Source organism: Ceratina calcarata, unplaced genomic scaffold, assembly GCF_001652005.2.
Source record: "Ceratina calcarata isolate Rehan_Ccalc_2016 unplaced genomic scaffold, ASM165200v1 scaffold180.2, whole genome shotgun sequence".
Lineage (NCBI taxonomy): Eukaryota > Metazoa > Arthropoda > Insecta > Hymenoptera > Apidae > Ceratina > Ceratina calcarata.
The window spans coordinates 1,679,278-1,705,951 of NW_017139431.1; the positions used below are offsets into that span (position 1 = coordinate 1,679,278).

Genomic DNA, 26,674 nt, shown 5'->3' on the forward strand with positions numbered 1-26,674 from the left:
CGTCAGCCAGTTCTTGAATTTTGGTATCTGTTTTCTCAGTTGCATGCTTTACTTCCTCGGTTACTTTCTCACCAGCGGCTTTTCCAGCGTCTGATACTTTTTGCGTAACATCCGAGACTTTGGCTGTGACTTTACTTGCAGCGTCTTTTACCGTATCCTTCGTATCTTTCACACCAGTAGCCGCCTTGTCTTTTGCATCTTCAACCGCATCTTGCAAACGAGCTTTCTCATCTGAAGCTTCTTTCTTAGTTTCCTCAAGGAAGTCCTTGACATCGTCTGTTACTTCCTCCGCAGCGTGTTTCGCGCCTTTGAATAAACCGGAAAGGAATCCACCGGTCTTCTCTTTGGCTTTCTTAGCTTCCTTCGCAGCCTTGTCCTTAGTTGCAGTTGCACTGTCTGCTACTGTATCTATTCCAGATGCGATCTTATGTTTTACTGCTTCAGTATCTTCTTTGATTTCTTTAGCTACTTTATCCTTCGCTGCTTTAGCTGTATCGGCCACGCCGTGCGCAACTTCCTTGGTTTTCGCTTCAGCGCCTTTCACACCTTCAGCTACCTTATCCTTCGCTGCTTTAGCTGTATCGGCCACGTCGTGCGCAACTTCCTTGGTTTTCGCTTCAGCACCTCTCACACCTTCAGCTACTTTATCCTTCGCTGCTTTAGCTGTATCGGCTACGCCATGCGCAACTTCCTCGGTCTTCGCTTCAGCACTTCTCACACCTTCAGCTACTTTATCCTTTGCTGCTTTAGCTGTATCGGCCACGTCGTGCGCAACTTCCTTGGTCTTTGCCTCAGCTTCTTTCACACCTTCAGCTACTTTATCGCCAACTGCTTTCCCAGTGTCGCTAATTTTCTGCGCACCTTCGGACACTTTCTCACCAATCTTGTCCTTCGTATCTACTGCAGCGGTTACGACTGTGTCTTTAGCATCCTTCGCATCCGCAACCAAGGTATCCTTCGTTGTTTTGACACCATGGGCAACTTTCTCGACAGCAGCTTTTGTTTTGTCTTCTGCTTGTTTGACACCGTCCTTTACTTTATCACCGACAGCTTTCCCAGTATCAGTTACCGTTTTAATACCATCAGATACTTTCTCGCTAACTTTGTCTTTACTATCTTTTACAGCCGTTGTGACTTTATCCTTTGCATCTTTTAAATCCGTAGCTGCCTTGTCTTTTGCCTTGTCAATATCTTTCGTGGCTTTGTCCACTGCCTCGCGGGCTCGTGCTTCCTCCTCAGTAGCTTCCTTCTTCGTTTCGTCTACGAATTCTTTCACCTCTTCTGAGACCTCTTCGGCTGCGTGTTTCGCGCCTTTGAACAGGCCCGAGAGGAATCCACCAGTTTTTTCTTTAACCTTTTTAGCTTCCTTCGCAGCTTTATCTTTCGTTGCCTCCGTTCCATCAACAACTGCATCAACGCCTGAAGAAATCTTCTGCTTCACCGCAGCTGCGTCTTCTTTGACTTCTTTCTTGACTGTGTCTTTCGCTGCCTTCGCACCTTCGCTTACATCGCGAGCCAATTCCTTTGCTTTATCGTCAACCGCTTTCGCACCGCTGACAATTTTCTCTTCTACTTTTTTACCAGTGTCCGTTACTTTCTGTGCTCCCTCGGCAGTTTTCTCGCTGATCTTATCCTTGGTATCCTTTATAGCTTCGGCAGTTTTGTCCTTCGCATCTTTTACAGCCGCTGCAGTTCTATCCTTCGCATCCTTCACGTCCTCAACCACTTTATCTTTCGCTGCTTTCGCCCCATCAGTCACTTCTTTAGTTGTCGCTTCCACTTTTTCTCCAGTCTGTTTTACACCATCAGCTACCTTCTCGCCAACAGTTTTGCCAGCGTCGGATACCTTCTGCAGACCGTCAGTGATCTTCGTCTCCACTTTGTCTTTTGTGTGTTTCACAGAAGTTACGACTTTATCTTTCGTCTCCTTTACGTCAGCGACCGCCTTGTCCTTTGCTTCCAGCGCGCGAGCTTTCTCTTCGGAAGCTTCCTTCCTCGTTTCGTCCAGAAAATCTTTAACGTCGTCGGAGACCTCATCAGCTGCGTGTTTCGCTCCTTTGAATAATCCAGACAGGAAGCCTCCGGTCTTCTCTTTAGCTTTTTTAGCTTCTTTCGCGGTTTTGTCCTTTGCTGCAGACGCGCTATCCGCAACGGTGTTTATGCCTGATGATACTTTCTGTTTAGCGCTCTCGGCATTTTCTTCAATCTCTTTCACCAGTTTATCCTTCGTCGTTTTCACGCCAGTTGCTACTTCGTGTGCAGCTTCACCAGCTTTCTCCTCAGCTTTCTTTACGCCATCCGCTAATTTTTCTCCTGCAACGGTGCCTGCATCCGACACCTTCTTTGCGCCTTCGGCTACTTTCTCGGTGACTTTGTCTTTCGTCTCTTTCGCAGCAGTTGCGACTTTATCCTTGGTATCAGAGACATCAGTAACTACCTTGTCTTTCGTTGATTTCAAAGCCTCGGCTGTGCCTTTTGCAGCGGAATCTATTTTTTTATCTACTTGCTTAATTCCATCTGTGACTTTCTCGCTGATTTTATCCTTCGTGTCTTTTACAGCCCCCACAGTTTTGTCTTTTGCATCTTTTACACCAGCCACTGCTTTATCTTTTACTGCGTCAACATCTTTTAACGTCTCAGCCACTGCTTCACGAGCACGAGCTTCCTCTATAGCTGCATCCCTTTTGGTGTCATCGACGAACTCTTTAACATCATCGGAAACCTCTTCAGCAGCGTGTTTTGCGCTCTTGAAAAGTCCCGAGAGGAAACCACCGGTTTTTTCCTTCGCCTTTTTAGCTTCCTTCGCAGCTTTATCTTTTGCTGCTGTTGCACTATCTGCTGCTGCGTCTATACCTGAAGAAACCTTCTGCTTCACCGCGTCAGTGTCTTCTTTAACTTCTTTCACTACTTTGTCTTTCACTGCCTTTACACCATCTGCCACCCCTTGTGCAGTTGCTTCAACTTTAGCTTCAGCATCTTTCGCTCCTTCAACCACTTTATCACCGACTGCTTTACCAGCATCGGCTACCTTTTGTGCACCTTCGCCCACTTTTTCGCTGACCTTATCCTTCGTGTCTTTCGCGGCAGTTGTGACTTTATCAGCAGCATCTTTTAGATCTGCCACCGTTTTATCTTTCGCTGCCTTTGTATCCTCGACTGCTCCTTTTACAGCGGCTTCTGTTTTCTCTCCAACATGTTTCGCCCCGTCAGCAATCTTCTCGCCAACAGCTTTGCCAGTATCAGACACCTTCTGTGTAGCATCGGACACTCCGGTGGAGATAGTGTCCTTGGTGTCCTTGACAGCAGTCACAACCTTAGACTTTGTATCTTTGGCCGCCAGAACAGCTTCATCCTTTGCAGCTTGGATGTCCATTAACTTCTGTTCAGCAGCATCACGTAGACGGTCTTTCTCCACAGACGATTCCCTTTTTGCTTCGTCAAGGAAGTCACTAAGGTCAGCCGACGCTTCATCGGCACTGTGTTTAGCGCCTTTGAATAATCCTGATAGAAAACCACCGGTCTTCTCTTTAGCTTTTTTAGCTTCCTTCGCCGCTTTGTCCTTCGCTGAAGCCGCGCCATCGACAACTGCAGCTGCACCCGAGGAAACTTTTTGTTTTACTGCCTCAGCGTCCTCTTTAATTTCCTTGGCTGCTTTATCCTTTGCAGTCTTTGCACTGTCAGTTATTTCACGAGCAGCTGCTTCTGTTTTGTCTTTAGCTTTCTCCGCGGTGTCTGCGACTTTTTCACCAACCGCTTTCCCAGTGTCGGATACTTTCTGCGCGCCTTCAGATACTTTCTCGCTGATTTTGTCTTTGGTGTCTTTTACGGCAGATACAGTTTTATCTTTAACGCCTTTTAAATCTGCAGCTGCTTTATCCTTTGCTGCCTTTGTATCCTCGACTGCTCCTTTTACAGCGGCTTCTGTTTTCTCTCCAACATGTTTTGCCCCGTCAGCAATCTTCTCGCCAACAGCTTTGCCAGTATCAGACACCTTCTGTGTAGCATCGGACACTCCGGTGGAGATAGTGTCCTTGGTGTCCTTGACAGCAGTCGCAACCTTAGACTTTGTATCTTTGGCCGCCAGAACAGCTTCATCCTTTGCAGCTTGGATGTCCATTAACTTCTGTTCAGCAGCATCACGTAGACGGTCTTTCTCCACAGACGATTCCCTTTTTGCTTCGTCAAGGAAGTCACTAAGGTCAGCCGACGCTTCATCGGCACTGTGTTTAGCGCCTTTGAATAATCCTGATAGAAAACCACCGGTCTTCTCTTTAGCTTTTTTAGCTTCCTTCGCCGCTTTGTCCTTCGCTGAAGCCGCGCCATCGACAACTGCAGCTGCACCCGAGGAAACTTTTTGTTTTACTGCCTCAGCGTCCTCTTTAATTTCCTTGGCTGCTTTATCCTTTGCAGTCTTTGCACTGTCAGTTATTTCACGAGCAGCTGCTTCTGTTTTGTCTTTAGCTTTCTCCGCGGTGTCTGCGACTTTTTCACCAACCGCTTTCCCAGTGTCGGATACTTTCTGCGCGCCTTCAGATATTTTCTCGCTGATTTTGTCTTTAGTGTCTTTTACGGCAGATACAGTTTTATCTTTAACGTCTTTTAGATCTCCTGCAGCTTTATCTTGCGCTGCCTTCGCGCTATCGGTTATATGTTGGACAGTGGCATCAACGCCTTTACCAATTTCTTTAGCTTCTTGAGTAATCTTTTCGGATGTAGCTTTACCAGCATCTTGTACTTTATCAATAGTATCAGACGCCTTTTCCACGATTTTATCCTTTGTATCTTTTACAGCACCGACAGTTTTGTCCTTGGCATCTTTCATGTCAGCAGCTGCTTTATCCTTTGCTGCATCAATATCTTTCAGCTTCCTTGCTACAGCCTCACGCGCTTTAGCTTCTTCTTCAGCAGCGTCCTTCTTCGTTTCGTCAACAAATTCTTTAACATCTTCAGAAACTTCGTCCGCTGCGTGTTTTGCACTTTTGAATAATCCTGACAGAAAACCCCCGGTCTTCTCTTTAGCCTTCTTAGCTTCCTTCGCTGCCTTGTCCTTCGCTGCAGCCGCGCTATCTGTTACTGTGTCAATACCAGACTCCACTTTGTGTTTTACTGCTTCAGCGTCTTCTTTAATTTCTTTAGCCACTTTATCCTTCGCTGATTTAGCGGTGTCAGCTATATCGTGCGCAACTTCCTTAGTTTTCGTTTCGGCACCCTTAACACCTTCGGCAACTTTGTCAGTAACTGCTTTTCCGGTGTCGCTCACTTTTTGCGCACCCTCAACGACTTTCTCACTGATCTTATCCTTGGTATCTTTAGCAGCTGTCACAACGGAATCTTTCGCATCTTTTGCTTTCTCGGCTGCTTTGTCTTTCGCTGTCTTTACACTATCGGCCACGTCGTGAGCAGCAGCGTCTGCCTTTTCCTCAATTTTCTTCGCACCATCGGCTACTTTCTCACCAACAGTTTTCCCAGCATCCGATACCTTCTGTGCGGCTTCAGACACTTTTCCGCTAACCGCATCTTTGGTATCCTTCACTGCAGTTGTTACTTTGTCCTTCGCGTCCTTTGCTTCTGCGACTGCTTTGTCCTTCGCTGCTTCGACATCCTTCAATTTCGCTGCTGCAGCCTCGCGAGCTCGAGCTTCTTCCTCCGCTGCTTCCTTCTTGGTCTCGTCCAGGAAGTCTTTAACTTCGTCAGAAACATCATCAGCGGCATGCTTGGCTCCCTTGAACAGTCCAGTCAAGAAACCACCGGTCTTCTCCTTTGCTTTTTTAGCTTCTTTCTCGGCTTTATCCTTCGCCGCAGCTGCGCTATCCGCCACAGTTGCAGCTCCGGCTGAAACTTTTTGTTTTACAGCCTCAGCATCGTCCTTAATTTCCTTAGCTGCCTTATCTTTTGCGGACTTTACGCTGTCAGCTACTTCACGAGCTGTTGCTTCTGTTTTGTCCTTAGCTTTCTCTGCGGTATCTAGCACTTTCTCGCCAACTGCTTTGCCAGTATCGGATACTTTCTGTATATTTTCGGACGTTTTCTCGCTGATCTTATCTTTAGTATCCTTCGCCGCGGCCACTACTTTATCCTTGGCATCTTTTGCTTCTGCGACTGCCTTATCTTTCGCTGCTTCGACGTCCTTCAATTTCGCTGCTGCAGTTTCACGAGCTCGTGTTTCCTCTTCAGCTGCTTCCTTTTTGGTGTCATCGACGAACTCTTTAACATCATCGGAAACTTCTTCAGCAGCGTGTTTTGCGCTCTTGAAGAGTCCCGAAAGGAAACCACCCGTCTTTTCCTTCGCCTTCTTGGCTTCCTTCGCAGCTTTATCTTTCGCTGCTGCTGTACCATCTACCACGGTATCTACTCCAGACGATATTTTTTGTTTCGCTGCCTCAGTGTCTTCCTTAATCTCTTTAGCAACCTTATCCTTTGCTGTTTTCGCACTGTCAGCTACTTCTTGTGCAGTTTCTTTAGTTTTCGCTTCAGCAACCTTCACACCTTCAACCACTTTCTCGGTAACTGCTTTACCAGTGTCCGCTACCTTTTGGGCACCTTCACTCACTTTTTCTTTAACTTTGTCCTTCGTATCTTTTGCGGCGGTCACGACAGTATCTTTAGCATCCGTTGCTTTGACAACTGTTTTGTCTTTAGCTGCTTTTGCACTATCAACTACGTCGTGAGCTGCAGAATCTACTTTCTCTTCAAGTCGTTTGGCTCCATCGACAACTTTCTCACCGACAGCTTTGCCAGTATCTGATATTTTCTGCCCAGCTTCAGACACCTTTCCACTGACAGTGTCTTTTGTATCCTTCACCGTCGCAGCTATTTTATCCTTCGCATCTTTCGCTTCCGCAACGACTTTGTCCTTGCCTTCGGTGACTTCCTTCTTTGTTTCATCGGCAATTTCTTTTACCTCTTCGGATGCTTCGTCCGCCGCATGTTTTGCACTCTTGAATAGTCCAGATAAGAAGCCGCCAGTCTTCTCTTTAGCTTTCTTAGCTTCTTTCGCTGCTTTATCCTTCGCAGCTTCTAAGTTGTCTTCAACTTCGTCTATTTTCATCTTAGCGGCATCGGTATCCTTGATTTCAGTCGTCGCTTTGTCCGCTTGTTTCGCGGTGTCTTCCAATGTCGCACTCGCAAGATTTCTGGTATCTTCCAAGAATTTCACGGTGGCCTCGCGTATCGAACTATCCGGACTTATTACCGACTCCTGTGTTGGTACACTCTTCTCCCGAGATCTGCTTCGCGATTCCCTGGACAATTTCGGACTACGGAATTTGCTAAAGATCCCAATGCCCTTGTCTTTATCCACAGGTTCTTCAGAAACTGTCTCCGGCACAGTTTTCTCAACAATCTGTTTTGGTGCTTCCTCATGATGCAAAGTGTCTGCCACTTTCTTCGTGTCTTGCAAGAAATCCGCTGTCAAGTGTCGCGTCTCCTCGTCCCCGCTGTCGAATGAGGTTTCTTTCGAGGAACTCTTCTCCCGAGACGAACTCCTCTTCTTGGTTTTCAATTTCGGACTCTTAAACATGCTGAAGAATCCACCTTTTTCTTTACTCTCCTCGTCTTCCTTCTCACTCTCCGCTCGTTTGTCCGGCGAATCCGCCCGTCTTTCAAGACTCCGTTCTTTCTGTTTTTTAGCGTCAGACTTTCCGTTGGCTTCTTTGTGAGGACTACTCTTGTCCGTCTCAGATTTCTTCTGGATTTCCGTGATGTCGTACGAATGTCCGTTTATTTTATCTTTCGGTATATCTTCTTCGTAACGAACGTGAGATGTGAAAGTATGTATCTCTTGTTTGCCTTCGATCTTAGGAGCAGAAGGGACAAGCGTAGTCTCGGCAACTTTTCGAGTATCGTCCAACAATTTTTCTGTGGCGATTCGGAGTTCCTCGTCGCCGCTGTCGAACGATGCCTCTTTGCCCTTTTTCATCTTCTTCTCTTTCGATTTGGGGCTTTTAAATATGCCGAAGAAACCACTGCCCTTCTCTTTCTCCTGGTCACTCGCATCGCTTCCCATTGTCGCAGTGCGGTCATCTGGTTCTTTACTTATCGTTTTAGATTCCTCGACTCGCGTCGTGGTCACTGTGCCATCAGGTACGTGTACAGTCGAGGCGATGCGTCTCGAGTCATCCAGAAATTGCATCGTGGCTAATTTAATGTCGTCCGCCGGTTTTGAATCCGGTTGCGAATCGAATGTAATATGAACTGTCTGCGTCCTGTGTTCTACAGGCGCAGCTACCTTTGCTTCCTCGTCGCCACTATCGACAGACATATCCTTCGAACCCTTCGACTTACTCTTCTTCAGCTTAGATCCCTTGAAGATACCCGAAAGTATTCCGCTTTTGTCCTTCGACTTTTTCGATTCATCTTCCTGTTTCTCATCCTCGGATGGATACTGTACACTGTAAACGCTTTCGTAAGCGGATAGTTGCTTGTCGGTTGGTTTCGTTTCTTTCGTCTTAGCCTCTTTCTGAGGTGAAACGTCTTGCTTCCCGATTTCTTTCTTAGCCTTCGCGCTGGTGGGACTCGTTAGCTTTTCATCGACGTCCTTACCTTCTTTAGATAACATTTCCTTCTTACTTACTATACTCTCTTTACCGTTCGAAATTGTTATCGTTTGCGGTGGTACCGTCGAGTCTACTTCTTTCACGGTGATCGTCTGAGTGATCACCGGTTGCGCTTTATCATCGGTCATCGAAACTATCGTTTTTGACGCGACAATCGTTACGTTCGAGTCACCCTTCCCGTCGCGAACAAAACGCTGCTTGACTATCGTCGGCTCGACTACCGGCTCTCGATCGCTAACTACCGTATCGGACTTAACGCCCTTGTCTTTAGGCAATTTGTCGGTCAACTGTTCCCTAGCAAAAGTTTGAACTACAACACCTCTCGCCTCTCTATTGTCCCGCGCATCATCATCATCATCATAAACCACCGACCACCCCTCCTTTGCTAACTTCCCCTTCTCTTTCTCTGCGTCTGCTATTACACCTGTTAATTAAGTATCACATATTTTAGGCATCTGTAAACGTTGCTAAACAGAGAGAACACATTTTTTTTGTTTGTTTGTTTTAAGTTCATTTTATTGTTTTTTTGGTCGCATCATTAGTGTAAGCCGGCTCGCTTGATTTATTGCACTTTTTTTTACCGAATAACAGCAGTTAGACTCTCGTGTGGTTTGTGCGTGGTGTGTTCGTGAGCTGTGGAGCAGCTATCCATTTACATTTCCACGTTTCAAAATATGTCTGTGTGAATAACTAACTAGTGATAAAAAAATGTAATACTTTGTACTATATCGCTATTTATTTGATTAATCGAATCGAAAAGTTTATTCAAAATACGTGTCGGAAAAATTCTAATGAAAAAATGACAGCTGCTCCGTGCGTCCGCACAGTTAGGCCACACATAAATTGACCACTCATGCAACGCCAAAAAATTGCAGCAAAAAACCTTTGGCTGAAACAAATTAATGGAACTGGTGTCGAAGAAAATAGTAAGGCGATTAGTGGATCGTATTAAAATGATAAGACATTGATAAGTACGCATTATAATACAGTCTATAGATGTGAGATGTAAATTCGAGAGGCAAATAAATACAGCTTATTAAGAGTAATTTAAAAAAAAAATGATATAAAAGCAAGCTGATAAAAATTCGAAGGAATTCCGCATCAGCCCTCCAGAACCTGTGAGTGAAAGTAAACAAGATGATAAAGTAAAAAAAAGAGAAGAGAGAGAAAGAGAGAAAAAGAGATAAATACGTTCTAGTGCTGAACAATATTCCGTAGAGCTAACAAAGTTTCACACTCGTGAATCGTGTCCAGATTCTGTGCCGTGCTACGTTTCCAAAAGATCACCTAAGTAATCTCTAATATCAAAGATTTCTTAAGAACATTATCATAATTAATAATAAGGTTTAATAAAATGAAATAGCAAAACAATTTACTTGATAATAATTCTCTTGGTAAAGCGGTACTACATAACATAATTTTCAAAGCAATATCGAATATTGTAGTGAGAACAATAAGTATAAAAAAATTAAATGTAATGGCTGTTGTATATATTACATGATGAAAATCATAAAGAAACCAAGAACACATTTTTGTATAGTATTACAATCATTCTTGGTTAAACAAGTACTTTCAGTTTATTTTTATTCTTTAATCAAATGAATTAAATTCATTAAGCAAAATAATCCTTGCAAAGAAACATTAAATACTAGCTAAAAATAACTACTATCTTAATTTAAAAATATTCTAGTTCATTTTAAATTCTTCTGAAATTCTCTATTTTTATTTAGTGTCAACTGTACTAATAGCAAAGTACTAATTAAAAAACATTGTATACAGTTTCTCTATTTAAACTATTTCAAGTAGATGTTCGAGAACTGGTCGAATGCACATTTAAGTAATAAATAAAAATATCGCAATTATTAATATAAATTAATATATTATTATATAATATAATTATTGCAGATCGAAATAAACCATAACTACGAACACGATATCACTATAAGAAGCGAAATCTTTCAAATAGAAAACTATTTAGCACTAGTGACTGAATTTTCACCGATAAGTGGTTAATAAATATATAAGTTCTATACAAGCAGTGAACATTACGTATATCGCGTTAAATCGATCATGCTGCTGCGTAATAGAAGTTTTCCTTCGTCATATTAAAAGTATGTTGTTACAGATGATGATACCAAGTTTCTTTTTTAATTTGCGTATTGCGGATGGTTTATTATTTAATTGTATTCTTATTTTTCATTTCGCTCAAAATAGCTCGAAGCACGGCCCCTCAACCCACCATTTCTTTACTCCTTTCAATGGTAATATGCTAAAAAAATCACTTACCGGATACGATCTTGTTGGCGTCCGCGATCACCCTTTGCCGTTTCTTGTCTTTGTCGTCTAGTTCGTCGCGCGACTTTTTGCTCATCGTGTCCGCTACCTGACACTTGTGCTCGAGAAAATCGGCCATTACATCCCTTAGCTCTTTCTCCTCGCTCGCGTATTTATCTTTGATGGGGGTCGAGGTTCCGTTGAACACAGTGCCGTTTGTAATCGTGACATGCTGTTTCGCTGTTAAAGTGCGAGAAAACATGTGGTTCTTTTAAACGCCACGCGGGAAAATTAACCGATGGTTCATTAAACTTTCACCCATCCCAGATCATATTAAGATTCCCACTTGGTGATAAAAAAAAGCGTTTTGGCAAAAATTAATTTATCGCTCGCTGATTGCAAAATTTAATCGAAATAAATATTTTCTGTCGCAAGAGACAGGTGAGGGTTAAAAGCGATTCGTCGTGTGCAGATTAATTTTCAAATTTACAAGACTGAAGCAAAATCCGTTCGAGGTCAGAACCTTGCCGAGTTTATTGAAACGGCGCGTACGAATGTGCAACTGCGGCGAATACTTAATTAAAACTATGCGGACATACAGTTTCAAATATACAGCGACATCGTTATACACATCTGCTTGTGCTTTCTAAGAAGTGCGAGACGAAACTTATGATTTCACACAGTTTTCTTGGCAATGACACGGAATAGAGAGCCGGCGTGTTATTCACAGGAAACAAAGCAATTACGTCATATCCTTTCTAATGTTGTAACCGAATAAAGTGTGACTTTAATCGTTACAAACGTAGATTGAATACTTTATCTTTTCCATATCGAATCGTAAATACTTTAATTTATAAATTGGCACAATTGTTTAACGTATAAAATACTTACGTGTATCTTGTTTCGTGCTGCTTATATTAAGATCTTCAATGGATCCAGTTTCCTAAAGACACACGCGACAAAACCAATCGTTTTAACAAATTCATTTTATCTGAGCAACAACGTTTGTCACTTTATTTAACAAATTATATTAAAAATATCAGAAGTAGACTTCCAATGTATAATATTATTTAATTCACAATTTCTTCCGCAGGCTACATTTTCAGGCAGTCATCGGACAGCTAATAAATAACAATTATTTGTTGTATAAGTACAAACCTTGCTTTTGTTGTATTCATCGTAGTCTGGGTCCATATTTGGATCCATCTTCGCGTCACGTCGCAGGGAGGTGTCCCTGGACGGACCCAATTCTTCTTTCAAAGAATCGAATCCAGGTTGATCCAACCGGACCCTCGCGACGGCTTTTTCAACGTCGTCAGTGACCAACTCGACGTTGAATATACACTTTTTCACAATATCTTCGCGACCAATCTTATTCAACGCTTTTTCTAAAGTATTTCCTGCACACAAAAATATTTTTCTTACATTGAATAAAAGTTTAAAAATTCGTCATTAATTTTTTTTAATGTGTAAATATATTATTAACTCGATTAGAAAATAGTAACACAATTTTTTATTAAACGATATTTGAAATTAATTTTAATTTAATGATTGTAAAAAATAGTCGAATTAAAAAATATTTCTATGAAGACTGCATACCGAATACAAAACAATACTGACGCAAGAGAAGCTTTACATATTTATGCTTCGCTTGCAGCCAGGCTACATACTCAACGAATTCCTTTACTCTGTTGCAGGTGCAGCGCAAAAATTCCTTTGCTACTACACACGAGAGATTTGTCGGAATGACTTTTTAAATAACCAAACATACATATATACATGCGCTTTTCTAATATTTATCGTAGAATAATTTTATCCACTTTTAAACTCCATTAAAAAATAATCAACGTCCCAATTTTGACAAGAATTGATCACAGAATTAATCTGCATGGAGGGTAAACGTTATCTTCGAACAGACCTGAGCTCACGGAAATTTGACATTTTTGACAGGATGATCTCCTAAACAACACTGACAGTTCACTGACGTACGTATTCGTCGCTTCATTTTGATACTCTTGATACAAAGATATAAACATTATCACGTTTATGTCTTATCAGAAATAAAAAAAAAATAACAAGAACACCAAAAAAAAAATGGACGAAAGTAAATTGGAGGGACACTTGTATGCACGATTACTTTCACCGTATCCTCAGCGAGATAGTGCGTTAACTTCTGTTTGTTTTAACCGATTGCAGAACAGAAACTGTGATGCGCTCACGGGCGTGCATTTCTACTGTCTCGTCAGTGTCATTGGTATTGGTAAAAAAAAGGCAGGAGGGGGAAAGGAGTCCATAGGTTGATGTCAGGCATAATAATGCAGGATGAGATCACCAACTACGTAGCTCCTCAGATTCCTCGCGTCTTAGTCAAACGCGACTGTCTGATTAATTGACCTTGCCAAGGAACAGGTTCTTTCTTAATTACTATCGGTTAACACATCTAACGTTTGTTTACAAGAAAAATAAAAATAAAACAGACTCCGAATCTTTTTCTTAATAATACAAACGCCGTGTCCTTACTAAGAAACTAAGGAGTATAATTTTAATTTAATTTTCATGAAGTTTGCGCATTTTTCAAGGGAACTGTAACTCCGAGAATAGAGTCATGACCTTTCGGTATATTTATAAGGATGAAATGATATAATACGTATCACGGAGCTAGTAATAATTGCCCCATTATCATGCGCTCAGTATTTTACTCGAGTAATAGATAGAGAGAATTCTTATATTAGCGTCTGAATAATAGTTCCATTCGGTGAGAAATTATTCGTTAGTCATTCGTAAACTGGTTACTCGAATCATATTTATTTGAACAGGATTCCATTTGTCACCGTTGAATAACGTTTCGAGCGAAGGTTTATTTGTTCGCAGATATGATGCATTAAAGCATGTTTAACTTCGTTCAAGTAGTAGCGAAACGCAAAGGGAACTTATGTCATCGTCAATACTGAATTCAAGTGCCGTCAAAATTGTATTTTTAATCACCAGTTATCCAAATGTCAAATATCTATGTAAATGTTGAGGCAAATATATCGTTCGAGTGTTTACTGATATTCGAGATAAGAACATACGATTATCTCTCGGGTAAAACTAATCCTTACATTTTGCCAGCGTTTGCTTGAATATTTTAAGAAACAAGAATCTATGCAATATGGATTTTAATTAATAATGTATATGAAAATTATGTATTTATTATTATCAAATTTCATCGGAATGCGAACGATATCAGAAATATTATCGATTAATTAATAAATGATTTAGCTTATTCATACACTCATTCACTCAAAGATTTATTAATGGTTTCATAATGGCTTAGTAATGATTAAATAATGATACTTCAAGTAATTAAATAATGATATTCCAAAATATTCCGCTGATCGTTGGAATGACGCGATGATAGATAAATAAAGGAGCTCTTGCTGTTCTTGATAGAGGAAGCCAAGAGCAAAAAGATCGCTTTTGATTTATCCCGATATTTCAATCGATTTCGGAGATTTAGGGTTCCAAAGTTTAGGCGCAGCGCTTATTGTTAGTATTACTGACACAGGTCAATGACCTGTACGTTACGCGCATCAGCTGGGTGTCTAAACCGGTTGATGGGGATTAGGGCAGGCGTCGTGAGTCGGTCAACGTGCGAGAAGGACGACAATATCAGCGTCGAAAAAATTATGGTTGCCTTCACACGATATCTCCGGAACCGAAAATCGGATCGAAGTTTCATCCGTTTATTATTATTTATTGCAAAGTTATTTTTACGTTTCTCTCTTCGGTGTGTGTCAGAAAAGTGAATATCAAAGACTCAACCATGCCAATTGACTGTCCAGTAGAGATTAGAGAGGAAAATCATTGGAAAATAAAATAATATATCATAATATTTTATGAAACTCACCGGTAGCTTTGTTCCCGTTGCCGTGCCAAACTTTAAGCATCGCCGCTGCTTGCTGGGCGGGTTTGTTAGCATACTCCTCTTTGATCGTCGATACCTCGTTCGGCGGTATGTTCAACTCTTCCGCGAGTTTCTCCCAGTCGTTGTCCAGGAGGTTCGCGATATCTGTCAGCCGAATAGTCGCTCTGTGAATAGCGTCTGGACGACCTGGGAAACAATTAACGTTTGCATTATTCTAGTGGAATCCTGCATTTCCTTCGTGATCGGCAGATTGCGAATTCTTATGTCTATTTTTACATAAGTCTATTCACAAAGACTATTATAAACGATATTAAAATAATTAATCTGGCAGTGAAATAATACATATGAATTTTGTTTATTTATAAAATGAATTAGAATTAATTTTTCTCTATATTCATAAAATCCACTTACTTATTCCTCCATCGCGTAGGAAACTGTAATTCTTCGAAAGTTCTAACAGGTCCATCTCCGAGGCTGCAGGTTCCGACGAGATCTTCTCCGGCAGTAAAATGTTCAACGTGCAAATCGGCGTTTGCGGCAATTCACCCTTAGGAACTTTGGGCTCGCTCATGAACATTATACGACCCATCATGTCCGCAGCGTCCGGGTCCTTCACCCTCGCCGTGAACGGCACGCGGTTCTCCTTGAACGCTCTGAACGGCAGTTGAAGCTGTTCGCCGCTCTTCAACACCGGCACGAGGTTACCCGAAAATTCCATGTACTGCGTTTTGCCTTCCAACACCTATGGGAACGATCGCACGTAACAATGTGATAATTACCAACGGGTATGACTCATGCGACCATTTACAAACGTCCTTACCTCGACGTCGCGGCTCTTTGCGACCTCCGTGAAATGTTCCTGATGCTCCAACGTTTTGTCCTCCTTGTCGTCGGTCATACAAAATACGCGCAGCCTCGCCTCCAACGGATCTACTCGCTTCGCGAATACTACGAATCTGAAGACGAGACAATTATCGATAACAACGCGATTCTCTACGATGTTGTAATCATGCAGGTAAAACATAAGTGGTTCCTATCTTGTTCTACGATATTCCGTATATTGTAGAAACTGTAGAAATAGAAAGATAAAATATCTATGAATTAAAACTAAGCGGGATATCCTTGGACCGTAGATGTTCATAAAAATTCATCTCCAGTTTCACTTACTAAGTACTATAAAATGTAAAAACGCAAACATGAATCGATCGTTCGAATATTTTACATGCCGTATGCATTCGTCATTTGTCTTGCGCGTTTGAATTATTCGTAAGCGCGTAAATAGCTGCGGTTTAAACGTAGCACTACGCAAGCGAAGTGCTCTCTCCTTACTTATCTCTTACCGGCACAGAATAAATCGTAAACACATACAAATCCGATTTTTAGAAGTAATTTGTTCTACCTGCGATTACGTTATGTTAATTGTTCATTCTTTTTATTTTACGGATCGTGAGATAATCCAAAACGTACTTAGCCATGAACGGCACGTGCGTCGCGTGCGTGTACAGCTCCGTAGCCATTTTTGTGGCTTCAGAGATGTTCCGACAATCCATTAACCAGAAGCGTGCGGACACGGTGGTGGAAAACGATACGCAATCTTTCACGAACGTCAATGGCGTCGAACCTGTGACATCCTCCCAGACTGCCCGTGACTGACCGCCTGAACGACATATATACCAAGTCCAATAACATTATTAAAATATGTCCGTGCTGCGAATGGAGAATCGGCAGAAGTGATATACAGTATGTGTGAGATAGAAGTAAAACCGATGCGACACCGAGATTAATTACAATCAGGCGACTTTAGTTCGAAATTTTTACCCTCTGACTCTTTTAATTAATTAAAGTATAATTGAATAAAAATTTTAAGTAAAACGATCGAAGAGCTTTATAATAAAAACAAATTCATTATTTCACAAATATTCTGGATTTGAGTCATTATTAAATTATTCTAATCGTATATCGTACGGCAGATATGAATATTTCAAATGAAAGGATAAGTAGTACACGAGTAAAAATTAAAGATAGAAACAATAAACGTGGGATTAATATTTGTATTTAATTTCGGTCGCCACAGGTGCGTTGATGTTACGTGCTGTATCGTGTATGTGTGGCAATGTTGAACAAAACGAAATACACGTTGACCGTATGATAATGCTTGCCAAATAAAAGTAAAGCGTCATTCATTGAAGATCGCGCAGAAAGCAATCGCGAAACGTGAGTATGCATTGAACGATAAAGAAAAAAGTAACAGAAAGCCGTGAAATAATCGTATAAAATAAGAAACGCGGCAGAAAGCATGTCGAAAACATATCTTCCTGTTCTTTTGTCGTATTAAATATTTTCAATAGTACTCGACATCGTTACTGGACCAAACAAAACCGAGAATTTTCATCCGAAAGTAATAGAGAAAAAAAGTCTGACAAATCGTACGTTGGTCTTGAAGAATTTACGTGAACAAAATAAAGTACACGGCTGTAAAAAAAATGTTGAGATTAACAAAGAGAATAAGACTGTCAAGTATTTTTGTATCGGTAACATGTCGTACATGATTGATATTACAAATGATCTAAAAATACATGTATATATATATATTATTTTGGGAACAATCTTTTACAGAAATTTTATATATATTATATATAAATTACAAGCCTAATATCGAAGCGGTTACCAGTCAAACGTATGTGCTGAAACAAAAACTTTTGGAGTTAACGCTTACAATGAGCTAGGTAGTAAAATTTTATCTACATTAATTGATAATCCATACCTAAATGACTCAATCCTAACAATATGCAAGCATTAACAATGAATCACAACAAGATATGTATACAACAATGGTACTCAACGAAATGTTTCTATGAAACATGCAGCTACCATCTCTCCTTTAAATCTCTATCCGAAGATCTCCGGGACATTTTCCATCAAACACTTTTCCTGAACGACCAAATCCCTAAGTACCTATAATATATTTATATAAATAACGATAATTAAGTAAGAAATCTGACAAGAGCATATACGACACGGAGTGTTAATAAAACAACTTTCGAACATCGATTCTAAAAGCTTTCTAGAATCGGTACTTTAAACATCTTCTTTTTAACACTCCGAGAAAACCCAAGGTGTTTGAGGCGTAAGTTTCAACACTTATCGGTAAGAGATTTTCCAGTAAGACGGTACGCTGCGCTACAATATTACGTGCAAGCATATATTACCAGTAATGCTGCACAGAATTCTCAACGTCGGCGCGTCTCCGGAATATTGGTTGATCATGCCTTTGTTGGCTGCTTGTGGCACGGGTATGGTCAAAGTTATCGGTTTGTGGAATTTTCTTCGTCTCGGTTCGACGGTTACGATCGGTGATACGGCCACTCGGTTGCCAAGCAACTTGGCTACGAGATCTGCCGGTATCGGATGCGCCTAAACGACAACGTAGACCATGTTTAATCTAATTCATAAATTGTGTCGAGTCACGAAGGCGATCATTTTATAAGAACGTTTATTAGTACATAATTTGACACCAAACATTTGTTAATCAAATAGAAAAAAACGTCGTCAAAAATTTTGGTGTTGAACAATAGATTTTATGCCAAGTATGGAAATTAATATATTAATTACTTACCTGGAGGCCAACCCTGATCTTTTTGGTAAGAGCCGCTGGTGGGAAAACGGCCTGCACTTGTGGAACAGCCGATGAGGAAACTGTGCCACCCTCTGGACCAACTGCGTGCACTTCTTGCCTGATGCGAGACACTACAGCGAAGTAATGTGGGAAGTCCGCGGTAAGTATCCTCACGATACGGGAAGTTTGGAGATCCTCAAGCTGGCTTAATTCTGTAAACAGATTCGAGGATATTTTATCAATAGATCGTGTATCCTCGTACATTTGTTAAATATCTAAATGCGGAAGTGAAGATAATGACACAACGATTAATTAAGATTAATACGAGGTATTTTGGATTACATTGATGATATAGAACATAGGAAATACCTGTACCTTCTCCTTCAAAGCTCTCATTAAGCACATCCTGGACAGCCTCCTCGCTGGCCTCCAAGGTGTGCTCGCGCCAAGTTTCTCCATTATCCGATCGCAGTATTACTATTTCGCGTTCCTTCCCTCGCAACGAAGCGAAGTGTGGTACTTCTATGATGACGGGGCTGTATTCGAAAAAGATTACCGATGCTTTACAAAGAAAAACACCTTAACTTTTGATTGAAAAACTTCTGCTTTGCATCATATTCCAGAAGTTCAATTAACAGAAATAATTCGAGATACGCTATCATAATATGAACGCATTAAGCGCACACAATAGAATGTGGGTCAACGAAGATTATCTTAAATCTCTGTACGATACAAACTAATGTTAAGTTCCACGATGACATCAGTGCATAATTTAGTATGTAAAATATCGCGCGGATCGATAGTCTAATTTTTCTCGAATACAAGTTTAAGACTAGTTTAAAGCGACTTACCCTAAGAACTTGGCACCCACGGGACCGAGCTCCAGAATACGGCTGGCCAGGGCTTCTCCCTCCATCAAGGGTGGCGGGTTCGTTAGTTTGTCCCTCCTCAAATACCTGCAGGTAACTCGCATTGGCATCGCGGCTTTCCTGGGAGGAACGATCACACGTACGCCGCTGTGCCTGCACCCACGCATCGCACCCCCTCGTGCATCCACCAGGAAGGAAACCAGGAAGCTATTGTTCGTACAATGAACACGATTATAGGCCGAAGTCGACGAAGAAAATTATATTGATTTTGGGACGGTTTATGGTACCGAGAAAAATTTGAAAATAAGAAGGGTCCACTGCGTAGGGTTTACTTATTCCCCGGATAGTCATGGAAGATTACCCATACAAATATAGTGCGATCATATTTGGCTGTTCGGCAAATAATTATTACGGATCATGCTGATTGCTTCGCTTAAATCAAACCAATTATAAACAAAGAGAAATAAATATTTTTACTAGTTATGTATATACGTTTCATATGTACACTAATCTATTTTGAACGATCGTTAGGTTTCTCGTATATCCGCGTCTAAAATCTTATATACATACGAAAATAACGTTATGAGCGTATGAAAACAGGAATAAAGCAAGTACGGTGACTAAAAAAAATTGTTACGATACTGAATATATGTTAACAGATGGATCTCATTAATCGAAGAGTTGAATATAGAAATGCAACGATAAATTTTTTAGTCACTGAACTTACGCAAGTTGGATTTATTATTTAGATCGTAGTACTTGGGGAATTCTATTCTAATCCTTTCTTCTTATGATTTGTAATAAAAATATTTCAGACAGCCAATTAAAAAATACGACTGAGTTATTTCGTAAGCACGCCAAGCCGAAAAGCAACGGTTCACGGTCAATTTTTACTAAAAGCGTAGAGTTAAAGAGTACTAAAATTATTCGTAAACGCGTCGAGTAATTCAGAGGATTGAAACGTGTTCAGAAATGTATTAAACGGTTTGAAATGCTCCGATTTATTTCGTGTGAATCGAAATTAATTAATTACGTCTTATGGTTGCGTACTTATAATAACTGTAAAAAAGAGCAAATTAATCACAAGACAGTGAAATGTGTGAAGATAAGTTATATGAGAAATGGAGCAAATTAAATTTTAAATTGAATATTTGTAAACTAAACTATCTGTACGGTTTGTGAAGTTGTGTAGGGGATTTGCATGGATATTCTACGTATTCTGTAAGCGTAAAACCAACATGGAATACATTTACCTATATAAAAAAATATTTAAAAAAAAAGATATATGTACACGTAATAATCACAGGCTGACTCAAATTAATTGATCACTTCCTATTACATGGCTGATGACTGGTGCTGGTGGGTATACATATGTATATACTCAGTTCCTTAATGAGCCTGAGAATTATTCACAGATGTTGCATTCAGTCCCGTGCACAGTGAATATAATCGGCGACTTGCATATTTCATTTCCATTCATTCGAGCGGTATCATAAAAAACATTTACGCGAATAATAAAACGCCTTGGCAAACAGCGTTTCGTTTTTCATTTTCATACGTGCATCAAATTGAGTGGTCTACAAATATGTATTGATAGCACATCAATTCCGCGAAGGCTGTTTAGTGACGTAACGGGTACACCTCATTGTACAGCTTGGGACAATGATTCCTGGCCAGCTCCGGCTTATGTTAATTTCCCCTAGGAGGATAGATTAAGAAGCACTAGTAAATTTATGTATCTTTTATCAATGCTTAATCATGACATTGATACTGCTAAATTTTGACGTAATTTTGACGTTTCAAAATTAAAACAATTTTAACAGAGAAATTGCACACGACCTTATTTATGGCTGACCACTGGAATTACAACTTTCATTGCAAACATTTTTCGATAGCGGCAACGTTTAAGAAGTTATTGGTAATAACTTTTCAATCTGCGTATATTCATTGTGCACTACGTTCTACTTAATGATTACTTCAGCGACTACGGGGCATTGTGCGACTAATAAAGAAAACAAAAATCGTATCTATATGAAAAGTACATATAGATACGCAAATCAACTGTTGAACAGCGGTATACAGCGAGCAGCGGAAGCTAAGATTCAAGAGAAGATCACTTACTTTCTCCACTGTGGAATTCTGCGAGTAGCGCAAATAAAATAACAGAGAGGATCGGGAACAAAATAAAAAACGCGTTAGTATCCATTCGTTCATATACAATAGATGGTGATGAGAGAGATGACGACACAGAGATGAAGTCGAGATTCTGAACTTGCGCAGACTCTTACAGATTTTTCAGACACATTTCTCTTTTCAACACGCAGCGCGTATTAGTCTCGTCCATACGAAAAGCGATCCACGTGATAAGATCGTTTTGTCTTCGACCGTTTCACGGACACTACTTTTCCACGGTGCGAAACAGGGATTAACAATAATAATTATGTATTATAGTAGAGACGTAACAACCACTCGCACTCTGCGGAAAAAAGACATACGTTAGGGTGGCAACGTAAAACGGGTTGTGTTCCGAAATCTGTAACGCTTCACTTTCAGGACTTGTTTCTTGTATTACAAGTGAAATGGTGAGGTATAGTGATGTTTAAAGTTACCGATACAGATTTCGGTACGTATGCAAAAATAGCTGAAAACTTGTAACGAGGGGAAAGGGGGGACACTCATATGAGCAGCAGCCACTATTAGATGTCTAACGCATGATTGAACTATTGATAAACTAAAGGACGAACGATTCTTTTTCTACGCCTACAAGAGCACTCCTCATATTTTTTATCATTACTTAATGTCGACTACGTGTAAGTAATTTAACTTATTATTACCTCTATATGCTGAGAATAAGAAGCCTCTATAAGGTTTCGATAGATATCTTAAAATTACGAATACGCAAGCTATTTCAAATTGGACAAAGACGTTAATGATAAAAATTCAGAAAGGGACGCTCGTACTTTATAGACGAGTGTTTTACACAATCTTCTTTCGTCTTCTGCAGCGATTCACGAATGTATTTGAGACATTCATCACAGCAGATTCTTCATAAATGCATTATATGCGTTAAACAAAATATGTTGAATTTCATTAACTAATGAAATTTCGAACGAAAATTGTTTAATATAAAATGCTTGTAGAAATTTTCCATGACGAACGTCTAAATATTTTTATGAATCACTGCATGTGCGAAAACATATAGATAGAGACAGAAAGAGAGTAATAAAAAGGACGTGGTGTACCTGTCCCTCCACATTCCTTGTCCTTTCGACATGGTACCAAGAGCTGCCAGCGATGTGTTTAAGGACTCTAGGGACGGTCTGATCTCAGAACAAAATCTAGTGTGATTATGGATAATATCTTCATTTCATGCGCATGCTTAGGAATTGTTTGTTTGCTCATTTCTATTTCGTTCGTGCACGTTGCACTTCCTGCTTGCTTGTCTCTCTGTGCATGTTGAAGAAACCACATTCTACGTTTTTCGGAAACGGGTGCGTGCAAGACACGTGTGCTCTTGTACGTGATAAGTTAAGAGGGAAAACGGTTTTTTAAAAGGATCACGCCCAAGATAGGGAAGGTGCATAACTGGTTACGAACAAGTTGTCATTTGTCCGTTATGTATCGCACATGTTCTACTAAGCACAAAGAGGGGATTCATTGCTTGCCCAAGGTACAAAGTGTCCTTGTATTTTTAGATAATAAAATGAGCAAAGCGAGTTTTAAACTAATAATTTTCTTGTAAATATATTAAACTATTAGAATTATAATTCACGTTGCAGAAAAACATTTCAACATTTTTCACTCGAAAATAATTTACATTCCGTCTTGTTATCTTCATGCTTAGTAGATCATTATACCGTGTGTCTGGCTAGGTGTAGATGACTTGACTGTTAGACCTCCGCGGTCGCATCCAAGGATTATTAGTAAGGAACACGGCCGTCCAGTTGGATTACTTACACCGTCAAAGAATCGTTCATCCCAAAGACATTTCAAGAACAACATGCTTATTACTAGATAATCTAGTATGTACCGCTACGAGCAAGACAGGATGTAAACGAGGGCACCAAGCGGTTGGCTCTTGTTTAGCTGGTCGGCTGATTGCATAAACGTTTCAACTGAACATTCTTGAGTGGAATCAAAAGAAAGTAGATAAAAATAGCTTGCTATGAGAGATATGATGTATTAACGAAACACTGATTAGAGCGCAGTTACTGATTTCGTTCTCGTTGGCTCCACTTTGAAGTATACTCCATGAGTGACGCAGTCTCTGCACATGGGTGACATTCGCGCCGTTATGAATTCATTATGTCTGCGATTATGTAACAGCGCATTATGTCGATTATAGCGCACATCCCGTAGTAACTTTTTTACATTCTATATAAAGGAAGTCGTTATTATGTTATGTTATCTGATCCATTTTTGTTCATTCATTTATTGCAAAATTAACAAGAATTCGTTTATTTATTGAAAATTTAGGAAAAGCTTCTATCCGTTCGTCTATGTCAAAATTATATGTACTCTAAGCCAACCGGAAGTTAATTTGTGAAAGTAGAAAGTGCTCGTTCAATGCGACTCGTGAATGAATACAGATTCCCTTAGTCCTATATCATTTTGTTGTTACATATCAGCCAATAATGTAGAGGATTAATTATAGCAGGGTCTCTCACCAATGCACACCGTGTCACACTATAATACACAACATTATTGTTTTATGATACGAATATTTCTAATTATTCTCGCGTACCTATGTACGTGCTTGTCTACGTTGTACATATATACAATTTTTTGTAGTATCCAAATTTCGACAGCTATTCATTCACTGCAATTATATACTTCAATCTCATATGACAAACATTAATTATATCCTCTTCGAAGAAATGATATTGTTTCGTGAATTTCATCGAAGAATTTATTTTAATATCTCTGTGCAATTGTACTGCGAATCTAATCTAATTCTTTCGAAATTTCTCTAAGAGAAATAGTTTCGAAGTTAAAAGTTTCATTACGACTGCAGTTTCGATATCGTGTTAATCTCTGTACATACACATTTCATCGATACGTTGCGATTTTTATTAAGTATTAAAGACAAACCATGCAAATATAAAGATTGTTCTCAGCGATTTTTCTTTCGTCCGAAGTAGTTTAGTTAGTAGAAATCTGACTAAACATCTCCTTTATTCAGTTTATCGTGCACGCCCGTGTATCGCTTAAACAATTATTCAAATCAACGGCTGCTAAGACAATTTAGAAAATTACAGATGCGTTCGCATACTCTGCGTATTAGAACCAAATACGGTATATTCTAATGTTCTGCAGAGAAGTTTCACTGATTATCACTCAATACAATATTCAAATTTAGCCATGGTTTTGCAAATATTATGGGGGTAAGTTGTATTGAAAATTGTAGTCAAACGTCTAACGAAGAAAAATATTGTCAAGCAATTTTATAATACAATAGTGTTGCTTGGAGAATATAGTACTATACAAACAGAAATTGTTAATACAACCTACCCTGTCTAATTACTTATTGTCACTAAACGAGTATTATTTAAATGTATGAGTAAATAAATACATACCCGACATGTACTGGGTGCCTATTAATATCAACATTATCTGGTTTGAGATTGGCAGCGTTTGTACGTTGATAATGTTCTTTTGTAATCATCTCGGTTATGGTCGGTGCTATAAATTAAACGTATCGTCGAACATGCATTAAATGTCCGTTTCAAATATTTTTTATATTACTTAAGTTAAGGAAACGTTTCTTTCAATTAACTGTATCAAGTTTAACTTTTAAAACATTTTTTCGTTGAAAGAATTCCAAAAGATTACGCGTATGTTAAAAAAACTAATATTTTTAGAAAGATAAACTCGGAAGCGATAGAGCACGTACTATTAGAAGATCACAACAATGCGACTACCAGCCGTCCGGACGTCTTTTGTATTGCAAGACTCATTAATTTATGAGCCTCCGCCGCGGTCGCCGACGATCTTTTATTGTACCTCGTTGAACCCGGCCGGCAGCCGCGTTGTCGCGGTAAAGATAAAAACTACAGCACTCCAGTTAAGAGAAATTAACTTGCCCTTGAAATCTCTTCCGTGTTTCTATGAAACAAAACTGATTCCTCATACTACGTCCCACGCTAATAACAAGTTTCAGAAATACCAAATGGTATAAAATTGACGGGTAATTGATTCTAATTCGAGCGCCGAGAGTGAATTGATGAATACTTGAGCGGAATATTGAAACAATGAATTTATATACAGTTTCAAGATGCCATTGACTACAATTTTTTCATTTAGCTTTTTAATTAGTCGAAAAAGCTAATTTCGCATAATTAACACTTACCTCCGGAATGTCGATTGTCCCTCTCGTCGTCTGTCACGTTGACACGCATCGAGTCATCCCCCATGGACTTCATGTCGTCAACAGTCATGTATCGGTATTGCTGTTGGTCGCTGAGCATCGGATCTTCACCTATGATCAACGCCGAACATGTAGTATAATAATAATAATAATAATAATCGCGACGTGATAACGCGGCGCGGTAACGCGTATCAAATCCAAGAAGGGGAGTAATGTAAGAGATCTAAAATACGGTCGAACTTGCAATGAAAACAGTATGAAGATAATATGTGGGTGAAGAGATTATGCATCAAAAAGGTGAATGAAAATGAGTATGAGAGCCTGCAAACAAATGTATAAATCACTGCCACGAAAATGATCCAAGTCAAGCTTGAAAAAGCGAAATCAAAGTATCATCGTATCGTTACCGTCGTTATAATGTATTTTATATAACGTGATTACTTTGGCCTTACTCGGTACAGAGTAAAAAAACCCATGAATTGATTTAAAATTTTGCAGGTAATAGGAATCTCTAATAACAAATGCAACATGTTAGCACTGTTTAAGTATATAGCCTATACATTCTTAAATCGTATTGAGGGACTTGACGTATTGTTTCACTTTATAAATCGCACTTAATTATCAGCTACGAAAATACTCAGGCTAGTATTTAAAGAATTCGCTTTTACGTCAGTCATCATCGACACGACCCAAATCTTTCAATAACGTTCAACATCGTTTCTTGCTCATCACACACTCCAATAAAGATGCGAAATCACAAACTGAAGTTGATTTAAGATCGACGAGAACTTGAAATCATTGACACCCACATTGAATTCCGTACTTATTCCAGATAGCACAAGAAACATGATCAGTGGACAACTAAAAGTACTTCGACTAAGAGTCCAAGAGTACGGAAGAGCAAAAGTATACGTGTACCAATGGTATCACATTTTTGTAACGACTGAGGTAGATAGCTCGGTTAACCAATCACCTTACACTTCGTTAAACGCACCTTATCAGATATGCCGAGAATATAGAGCACAATTATCTAATGAATGGACAACCTACAAATTCTGCTGCCCACGTCGAGTAACGCAGCTATTA

General features: G+C 39.9%; 1 protein-coding gene across 23 annotated transcripts in view; it reads right to left on the bottom strand.

The window, feature by feature from the left end:
- LOC108633006 (ankyrin-2) overlaps positions 1–26,674 on the bottom strand; it is an 84,052-nt gene that overhangs the window by 17,588 nt on the left and 39,790 nt on the right. For 12 of the 23 annotated variants that reach the window (XR_003388711.1, XM_026810939.1, XM_026810927.1 and 9 more), the window contains 16 exons: positions 25,571–25,699; positions 24,798–24,903; positions 22,464–22,541; positions 19,204–19,428; positions 18,722–18,888; positions 18,353–18,564; positions 17,946–18,150; positions 17,501–17,515; positions 16,204–16,393; positions 15,557–15,692; positions 15,148–15,478; positions 14,719–14,922; positions 11,988–12,229; positions 11,721–11,772; positions 10,842–11,069; positions 476–8,979 (listed from right to left, as the gene is read on the bottom strand). Coding sequence is in view for 22 of the 23 variants with exons in the window: in XM_026810939.1 (XP_026666740.1) it covers positions 476–8,979; positions 10,842–11,069; positions 11,721–11,772; positions 11,988–12,229; positions 14,719–14,922; positions 15,148–15,478; positions 15,557–15,692; positions 16,204–16,393; positions 17,501–17,515; positions 17,946–18,150; positions 18,353–18,564; positions 18,722–18,888; positions 19,204–19,428; positions 22,464–22,541; positions 24,798–24,903; positions 25,571–25,699 (11,024 nt within the window). In the remaining variant the exon portion in view is untranslated. Of the gene's footprint in view, positions 1–475; positions 8,980–10,841; positions 11,070–11,720; positions 11,773–11,987; positions 12,230–14,718; positions 14,923–15,147; positions 15,479–15,556; positions 15,693–16,203; positions 16,403–17,500; positions 17,516–17,945; positions 18,151–18,352; positions 18,565–18,721; positions 18,889–19,203; positions 19,429–21,342; positions 21,361–22,463; positions 22,542–24,797; positions 24,904–25,570; positions 25,700–26,674 lie in introns of all 23 variants that reach the window. The other 11 variants (XM_026810941.1, XM_026810921.1, XM_026810929.1 and 8 more) reach the window with 10 other exon arrangements.